General features: G+C 42.2%; 1 protein-coding gene across 3 annotated transcripts in view; it reads right to left on the reverse strand.

Moving 5' to 3' along the window:
* The window catches only part of atxn2l (ataxin 2-like), a 26,161-nt gene that overhangs the window by 15,408 nt on the left and 753 nt on the right, over positions 1-10,000 (reverse strand). For all 3 annotated transcript variants that reach the window (XM_031314613.2, XM_031314614.2, XM_031314616.2), the window contains exons 2-8: positions 9,914-9,965; positions 8,734-8,790; positions 8,574-8,645; positions 6,271-6,457; positions 3,683-3,801; positions 2,760-2,851; positions 662-868 (exon numbers count right to left, since the gene is read on the reverse strand). In XM_031314613.2, the coding sequence (XP_031170473.1) occupies positions 662-868; positions 2,760-2,851; positions 3,683-3,801; positions 6,271-6,457; positions 8,574-8,645; positions 8,734-8,790; positions 9,914-9,965 (786 nt within the window). The remainder of the gene's footprint in view (positions 1-661; positions 869-2,759; positions 2,852-3,682; positions 3,802-6,270; positions 6,458-8,573; positions 8,646-8,733; positions 8,791-9,913; positions 9,966-10,000) is intronic.

Consider the following 10,000-nt stretch of genomic DNA (forward strand, 5'->3'; position numbering starts at 1 on the left):
TCCAGCTTCGTCTCCTGGCTGAAGTTAAGCCCTTCCTGAGCAGGCACGATCTAGAAAAGTCTATTCATGCTTTTATTAGTTCAAGGCTGGATTACTGTAAAGCTCTTTATGTTGGTCTGAACCAGACCTCCATCTCACAACTTCAACTTGTTCAAAATGCTGCTGCTCGCTTTTTAAACAAATACATCTAGACGTGCACATATCACTCCTGTTCTCTACCCCCTACATCGGCTCCCTGGGTGTTTAGAATGGATTTTAAAGATCTTATTGCATTTTTTCAAGGCCTTAAACGGTCCGGAGTATTTGTCCGAGATTTTAACGCTGCGTGAGCACAACCGGTCATTGCGGTCACAGCAGGTTTTAGAAGTCCCAACGGGGGGGTGATCTGCCCCGAGACTCTGGAACAACTCCCTCACTCTGACATCTCTCCATTAGTGCATGGATAGGTACTGAGTGTGTGTGTGTGTGTGTGTGTGTGTGTGTGTGTGTGTGTGTGTGTGTGTGTGTGTGTGTGTGTGTGTGTTTCAGGCTTGTGTGTAATAACAACAGAGTGTAAATTGTAATTTCCCCATTGGGGATCAATAAAGAGTATAAAAATGAGTATTTATAATGTAGCGCCAAAAGGCGAACAGACAGAGAGGTTGCGTGGCGTTCCTCTTACCGGCCGCCGGCGGGGAAGCCGGGACTGGCCCGGTCCTCCCTCTCTCGGACCACCGAGCTGTATTTGTCCTCCTCGCTGCGGCCCTCGTCGTTCTCCAAAGAAACCCGCCGGCGGTACTGCACGCTGCCCTCGATCTCGTTGGCCAACCGAGCGGCTCGCGCTTCCCGCTGTCGGAAAACCTCAGAGTTCCCTTTCTCCAAAGGCATGCTGGGAAAAAAACACAGGAGACACAAATATGATGTTCATGCTAATAGTAATTTAAAAGGGAGCTGTGATGTTATATCATTAACAGGGTTAAACTGATGCACCATTGGACTCTCGTCTAAACTACATTTCTGTCAGGAGATTAGTTTGTAATATTCTGCTGATTTAAATTACATTTAATTTGGGGCGAGTATTTGTTTTAGTCGTAGTATCGTAGTATCTTGATATTATACTTTCATATGCAGGGTAAAATACTGGCTGCAGTCATTTATAATAAAAAATAAATAAATAAATTGAATTGAGTATGTGGACTTTACATTCTTATTAAAATATACTGATCTTTATTGGGTCTAATATTTAAAGCTTGTTCATCATTTCTATGAATGATGGCAAACTATGAAAACATAACATAATTAAAGCTGCTCCACAGCGATGGTCGGGCTGAGCATTTTAAGGAGGAGTGTTAACAGCACAATGGCTGATTATGTATAAGATGTGACCTCGTAACCGTTGGGACTTGAACTCGCAACCTTTGGGTCTGAAGGCCAGCGCTGATCTCAGTGAGCTATTACCCAGGTGATGACAGTCTGGGCTGACTGTTAATCAGAGTCAGGTGGGTAGACCCTCCTGGGGTCCTCCGCTCAAATTTGACCCATTTTCAAAAGGTTTCTATATTAGAAATTTGGGTTTCTTTCAACCAAATTGTTATATAGTATTTTAAGTAAAAACAAATTATGAAATAACGCTAAAAAAAGTGAGAAAAATGTTGGAATAAAGCTTCAAAAAAGCGTTCGCGAAAAGTGACTTAAACATCGAAAAAGTGACTTAAACGTGGCCGGGTTGGTTCAGTGGTAGAGCAGGCGCACATGTAGTGAGAGGTTTAAGCCTCGTACAGAGGTCCAGGGTTTGACCTGTAATGATTTCCTGCATGTCTCCCCCCCCCCCTTTCTCACCTAGCTCTCCTGTCCATTAAAAGGCAGAAAAGCCCCCCAAAAAATCTTAAAAAATAAAAAGTGACTTAAACATCAAGAAAAGCTTCAAAAACATTGCGGAAAGTGACCAAAAAGTTGAAAGAAAAGTACCCAGGAAAACAAAAAGTTGATTGGTCGACGGGAAGACACACAAGGGTTAATGCAGACACACAGTTATAATATGCAGGGCAGTTGTCCACAGCACAGTGCCTGATTAGATACATGCAACACCCATAATAATAATAATAATAATAAAAACATTAAGGTCCACGCAGCTTTGCTGCTCGGCCTCTAATAACCAAGAAGGAAAGGTCCGGTCTTGTAAGTTAGGTGTCCCGTAGCCTCGTGAGAGCGTCCTGATCTGGCGAGCTCCAGTTTTCCTCTCCCAGATCAGTCTGGCATCTTGAGACAGAGAAACTTTGGAGCCGTTCGCCAAACGACCGACCAATCAGCGTTGGTTTGGAGGCGGGTTTAGGACGCAACGAGAAGCGACTGTTCAGTCTAAACAACGTGGCGACTTCCACGGATGAGATGAGCGTAGCTATCACGCAACTTTTATCAGAATTAGAAAGAATTCCTTCATTGAAAGAAGAGCAAAAAACGTCTCTGGAGGCTTTTCTCAGAGGAAAAGATGTTGTTGCTCTTCTCCCGACTGGTTTCAGCAAGAGTTTGATATATCGTTGATCTGATTGGTTGATTTGGCCGTCTATCACCAACATAGGTGGTGATAGACAGATGGTTTATCCAATCAGCTAACCAGGATTTTCGCCCCTTCCCAAAAGTTCTCCAACAGAAAGTTCCCAGATGGATATGTCGAGCAAATGCCGAGCCATCCATCTGGAGTCAGGTTAGGTGTCAGTTCCCCTGGATATGAAGTCACTTTGTCTGAGTGCATCAGCTGGTGGAAGAGAACTGGGACTCACGTGTACATGGAGAGGCTGGAGTCGTAGGTGGACTTGACGCCATACGCCTCCTCGTTGAACTTGAACATCTCGTTGGCGTCCCAGCCGTTTGACTGAAAGAAAACCAAACAGAACAACTGAGAAAGCGTCAGCTGCCGTCTCTCTGCGATCACGTTTATGACGGACACGGCGAACCTTTATTTTACAAGGAAATAATCCCATTAAGATTCAGAATCTCTTTCAAGGGAGTCCTGGTTAAGATAGCAGTATATTAGTTCCATATTAAAATATACAGTGAAAAACAGACTTTAGCATCATCTCACCATAATCTCCAGCAGCGCTCAGCAGTGTTTCCCACACAGAGACTAACTATCAACACCGGCCGCCGCACATTGCGTTTCGTTATTCATTTTTTTATTTTTTTAAATGCTATTTAAAAAGACGTTCAGCTGCATTTCCTTTCCCCTGTTCTCCTCCGTCTCTCGCCACAAATTGCTTTCTAATCTGTAGGAAACACTGCTCCGTAACAGCACGTGTGCATTTAGTACTCCAATAGTCCTTTATCTTCATTTTAAACTGTATCATTTTGGGGGTGGTGATGGTCCAGTGGATAACACCCGTGCCTTTGGTGAGGGAGATCTGGGTTTGATTCCCACTGTGATACATCAACCAATGTGTCCCTGAGCAAGGCACTTAACTCCTAGTTGCTCCAGAGACGTGCGACCTCTGACATATGTAGCAATTGTAAGTCGCTTTGGATAACAGCGTCAGCTAAATGACATGTCACGTCAGTTTAATTTAACTAGCCTGACAAGCCAGCTGTTGTGTCTGTGTGTGTGTGTGTGTCTGTGTGTGTGTGTGTGTGTCTGTGTGTGTGTGTGTGTGTGTGTGTGTGTGTGTGTGTGTGTGTGTGTGTGTCTGTGTGTGTGTGTGTGTTCCCTCACTGTGTCCGCCTCGAGCTCGAAGTTTTCTCCGATTCCGTTTCCGTCCCACCTCTGCAGAACCTTCTCCCGGTGGTCCCCGTTCACCCGAGACGAGCTGATGGACGTGTCGGTAAACGTGTCTGAAAACACACACACACACACACACACACACACACACACACACAGAGATACGCACACACACACACACACACAGAGACACACACACACACACACACACACACAGAGACACACACACACACACACACACAGAGACACACACACACACAGAGACACACACACACACACACACACACACACAGAGTCTGTTGATTGACTAATCGTTGCAGCTCTATCTGTACATCTTTAGTCCACTCTGATTGTCTCTAATCCAGATTACATTTACGTTCGGCCAACTTCAGCATAACCTGGACTCTGAGAAATCAAATCTGATTTAGGAGTAATAGACCTTTTTCACAGCAGACATGTTGACATGTCATAGTAGGAACAGCACACACTGTAAACCCCAATCCATCCATGACACAAAATTGTAATGTTACGTCCACACAAATGTTCAGGATTGTCAAAACAACATAAAAACTTTATGTTCATTTGACACAAAAAAAATCATCCCATGTGAGGTTGACATAATTTTTTTATGTTAAGTCAACAATTTTTGACTTTTGAGTTCATTCTACTTAAATGTATAACATCAACATCACATAATTAGTTCAAGGCCAATTAACAACACATATACTGTGCCCTTAGCATATATTTTTATAGTTAAGTAAACCTAAAAAATGGTTGTCAAAATATGTACTCATTGTTTTTATTTTCATATGACAAGCGGTCACTTTCATGTTCAACAAAATGAAAATATTGTGTTCACTTAACACAACAAAAACACATAATTACAACATAAGTTCCAGAGTTATGCTGAACACAAATATTTTGTGCTGTTTCACCATAAAACTGCCACAATGTTTTGTGTTTTTACCAACGTATTATGTTTTAGTACACATAATTAAGTTTTAACTAGTCAAAGCAACGTTAAATTTAAAGGTTGAGAACAACTTCCATTTCTTTGTTTGTCTAATTTAAAATGTTTGAATAGGAAGGATACATACAATTTGTGTTATGTTTGATTTGATCGTACTGCAGTCAGATGCAATTGGTTGATTGGCTGGTCAGTTCCCATGATGCAAGGCGGTAAATAGAGTTGTTAAAATTTGCTGAAAAGTTTGCAGTTTGTTGGAAATACAAATGTAACTTTATGAATTCCGTTTATTAAACGTGTCTGCTTAGAATTTTTGTTGCCTGGTAATTGTCATTGTGCTGATTTACATTTGTAACCATGAGTTAAGTGACTGTTACGTTTGATAGAGCTGGAGTATTGCAGCATTAGACTTTGAGCAGTAATAGGCTTCCTTCAGCCATTAAGCTGCGGTGTATCACTTCACTAGCGGTCCTTTTGTGTAAAGTGATGCAAGATCAGCAGCTTTAGAGGGGCCCCTATTTCGCATGAGGCCCTTGGGAGGCCACACCCAAACACTCATGCTATCTCCGCTATAGATGTGGTTATGATGTTTTAACTGTTTAATTGTTGTTAGTACATAAAATTAACAAGTTATGAAACGTAACTTTTTGTGTTTAATAAGCATAAAAATACACATTAAGCAACCTGATTATTCTATGTTAATATAACGTAGAATTATATGTTAAGAAAACACTAATTATTTTTGTTGCATGACTAAAAAAGGGTATGTTAAACTGACATAAATTTCCTTTCAGATAACACTCATGTGACACATTTATTTTATGTTTAGTGTACTCAAAACTTTAATGTTACCATACTGTACTAAATTAAAAGTTTTGAGTGCAAGCCATTTCCAAAAAATCTTTAGGTTGAGTTAGCGAATTCGGATTTACAGTGCAGGAGTATACAGACCATTAATGATGACTGTGTTCCCCGTAGCAGAGGTCCTGGTGTTGTTCATGCTGACTCACTGGGACACTAGATGGAACTGAGCCATCGTTAAGGTGATCAGTTTCAGCTGGGCTCTTCCTACTATTGCTACGTTTCCACGTGGCCGGCTATTTTCATAAACGGACATTTCAACCTCTCCGTTTTCAAAAATAACATTGTGCACAGCTGTCAGTTTTCAGAAAAGTGTCCGTTTACACGTTCCCGTGTATATATGCCGTCAAGAGCACGCCAGACCTGTAGGTGGCAGTGTAACGGGAAGCTCCAGCCCACGTTAGCCAATCAGAATCCAGAAAATAGCAACAACAGCAAGGAATCACTTCCTCTCTCTTCTCTTCCTCACTTCCTCGGCTGCCTAAACCTCTGTTTGTCTCAGTTTACATGCTAACCAAGATTTCCAAAATCTCCACTCTGGCCGGAGGTTTCAGAAAGAACCGTTTTCAGAGGAGAATTCTCCGTTTGCGTGTAAACGAAGGACACAAACGAAGGGAAATGTCTCCGTTTTTCTAAATAACCATGTACAGTACGTGTAAACGGGATATATGACAAGTCAAAATGTCTGCTGTGAAAGAGGTCCATTAGCAGCTTTACAGATTAATATTGTCTCTTTCCCAGGGAGTGTGTTTACCTCTGACGGCAAAGTTTAAGTCGACATCGCGGCAGGTCATGGTCACCAGGTCGGCGGGGCTGAAGATCATGGTGTCAGTGATATCTTCAATCTTAGGAGGAGAGGACTGGCTTCCTCCTCCTTCCTCTCCTCCTCCTCCTCCGTCTCCATCACTCTGTTTATGGACAGCATCCACAGCCAGCTCGCACTGATGAAAGACACAAGAGCACACACTGATGAATCATGGAACTTCTCACATCATATGGAGCCAAAAACAAGAGCTGCACCATATGAGGAAAATATGCACTAATGATATAAGTATATAAGATATAACGATATAAGTCACGATAAGTAAACAGATATATTAAAGAGTTCTCAGTTCTGCTGCTTTCAGTATTCTGATAAAATACAACTAACTGCTTGTTGAGATTAAAACTAAATGAATTCTTTAAATTGAACAAATTGAACATTGAATTTAATATAAAAGGCAGCACTAAAAACAGAGTTTCTGCAGGTTTCACCAAGTCTAATTTAAGACAATTATGAATGATATTTAAGACCTTCATCACAACATCAACTAAGCCCTGAATTCAGTTTTTTAGTATTGCTAAACTTGCACTTCCCCAAAGCTGAGAGTATTTAGTTTTCATGTCTGTGATAAAATCAGAAAGAGACTCGCACCAATAACACGAATGCTGATTGGCTGCAATATAAGTTGCATGTTGGTCTCATTTGTAGTCGTAACACAGTGAAAGAACTACAATATTTAAAATACTGAGCATTAGAGGTAGCGTTACATGGATGTAGGAAAATAAAGACCTGTTTAAATTATTTAAGACCTAGAACACAACTTTAAGACTTTTTAAAGAGCCTGTGGAAACCCTGAAAAAACACTTTAAAGTGCAGTTTTCTGCTGATATTTTCTAACAACTTAAGGCCCTGACACGCCGACCGGACGGCCGTTACACGCCGACCGGACGGCCGTTACACGCCGACCGGACGGCCGTTACACGCCGACCGGACGGCCGTTACACGCCGCCCAGACGGCCCTGACACACCGACCGGACGGCCGTCACACACCGACCAGACCGCCGACCGTCGGCAGTAAAGCCAGTGTGACTGATCAGTCTCCCCGAGTTGGTCCAAAAGTTCCTCAGAACACCGAAGAGACCAGACGTAATACGTCTCCATAACAGCAGGCGGCGCTGATCTGTATTGTCGCCCAAAAATGAAAACTGGCAGCTGATTGGACGAACGCGTCACGTGGGTCTGGTTTCTCCAGAAATTCAAAGCCAGACTGTCATGGCGGCTCGTTCAGAATACGATCTCATATTGGACTAAAATAGTTCACCGAAACGTGTTTCTGAAAACATTTGAAGAGAGAAATAGGCCGTGCAGTGGCCGGGTTAGCTCAGCTGGTAGAGCAGGCGCCCATATATAGAGGTTTACTCCTCGACGCAGCGGCCGCGGGTTCGACCACGACCTGCGGCCCTTTGCTGCATGTCATCCCCCCCCTCTCTCTCCCCCTTCATGTCTTCATCTGTCCTGTGGAATTAAAGGCCTAAAATGCCCCCAAAAAATTATCTTTAAGAAATAGGCCGTGGAGTTGCTGAATCTGTCTTCATTTCAGATCAACAAAAGGTCAGTTTAGAAGATTTTCATCAGATTTTGAGAGACTCTAGTCACGCTCATCCCGCTCCCCGTTTCCTGGTTAGCTCTCCACCAATCAGATGGCTCATTGAGTCTGACTGCCGGCCCCCCGATTCAACAAGTCAAATCGGCCCAAATGAAGGCCAACAGCTCCTCTGACGGACGACGGCACGGAGCACACCGACCAGACTCCAGTCAGCGACCTCGCCAGGCTGCCAGACGGCCAACTATCGGCTCGGTGCGTCAGCGTCTTAACACATATAATCCCCGAGTGTCTTTGGCGGTGTGTTTATTGCGCCGGTTGATATCGCGATGGCGTAAAACCTTGATTTATTGTGCACGCAGCCCTGCCAAAAAGTGAAGGATTCAGAGCAGAGCTGCAACGACTAATCGACTTATCGATCGACAGAAAAACAAATCGCCAACTATTTTAATAATCGGTTCATTTTAAAGTAGTTTTTCATGCAGAAATATCAGAAAATGCTGTTTTCAGCCTCTCAAATATGGAGGTTTCTTGCTCTTTTCTGTTTTATTCCATATTAAACTGAATATCTTATATAAATGTTCACATTTAAAGACATCACCTTGGTCTTTGAGAAACTGGGATGGACATTTTTTCACTATTTTCTGCCATTTCAGAGACTAATTCAGAGAAAGTGTAAAGAGGATTTTACCTGTGAGCTTAAAGTCTTGAAGATTCCCTCATAGGACGCTCCATTTTTCACCCTCACATCGCAGGTGGAGCCCTGAAACCAGCAGCCAGGGAAGCTTCAGCATCTTTGTACATGTGCTTTATAATAACAGAATCAAGTTATTACGACGACGTTTACTCACCACGACCGCTGTGAGGAAATGAAGCATTCGGGCATTGTTGTAGACGCCTTCAAATACCTGCAGACACAGACGGGACGGGAGCGTGTTCATGTGCAGCTGCAGCCGCGGCTTTTATAGAAATCTGTGGCGTTCATACGTTCGCCCCAGAAAAGACCGATCAAATAGATATATTTGCGAATATTATTCTTTTTTTCCCATATTAATATTTTTATTTCAATTTCAGCAGCATGAAATATAATCAGCCCCATTCATTTAGTATATAGGACAATTTTACATTACTGCCTCAACACAGCAAAACAAATGAAGTGCTTCTCCTGTTGTAACATACGTTAATCTTTACATAACTGAGTATATTTATTAGATCGTTATCAACCCATACGAATTTTTAGTGCTGAAATTTGGAGCCGATGCTGCTTTTGCTTCCTCAATTTACATCATAAAAATGAAGACATGAAGACATGAGACGACCTGCAGCAAAGGGCCGCAGGGCGGAGTCAAACCTGCAGCCGCTGCGTCGAGGACTAAACCTCTATTTAGGGCGCGCTCTACCAGCTGAGCTACCCGGGCGCCCGAGACACAAACATCTTGAACATTTCTCGTCTAATTTATTAACTGACGTATAAATTGATATAAATATATTATTATATCTGTGTTGATCATCACGTTCTGCAGCAAGAAAACTGAGATCAACATGATTTACGCAGAATATCGCAAATATGTTTAAAATCGCAATAATATCGTATTAACTCATTTTGAGATTATAACTAATTATTTTGAGATTATAAATCATTATTTTGAGATTATAAATCATTATTTTGAGCCTATAACTGATTATTTGAGACTATAACTGATTATTCCATCCATAATAATGCATCAGTATTAACATAATAACGTAACACATCATAATTAAACACTACTCATATAGTGAATGCTGTGAAATGAGGACTTTACTGTGATAACTAGGGTGTGGTGGCAGTGACCCATTGTTTACACCCAGCAGGCTGAAGAACAGCTGTGGCTGTTTACAGGGACATCTAAGGAGTATTACTATATTACATCCCTCTGACTTCACTTCACTCCCGGCAAACATGAGCTAGCTGCGATACGTAAAAATACATAAAAATACACAACAAGTTAATGTTTAAAATGAACACACTGAGCTGTCTGTAACGGTACTTACTAAGCTGCTTACAGGAGGTGACTGCGATGGCGGTTTCATTGTGCTCCTGGTCCTGCGGAGGGGAAAATAAATGTCAGCTAACAGCTA

The sequence above is a fragment of the Sander lucioperca genome, chromosome 21 (assembly GCF_008315115.2).
Source record: "Sander lucioperca isolate FBNREF2018 chromosome 21, SLUC_FBN_1.2, whole genome shotgun sequence".
Classification (NCBI taxonomy): domain Eukaryota; kingdom Metazoa; phylum Chordata; class Actinopteri; order Perciformes; family Percidae; genus Sander; species Sander lucioperca.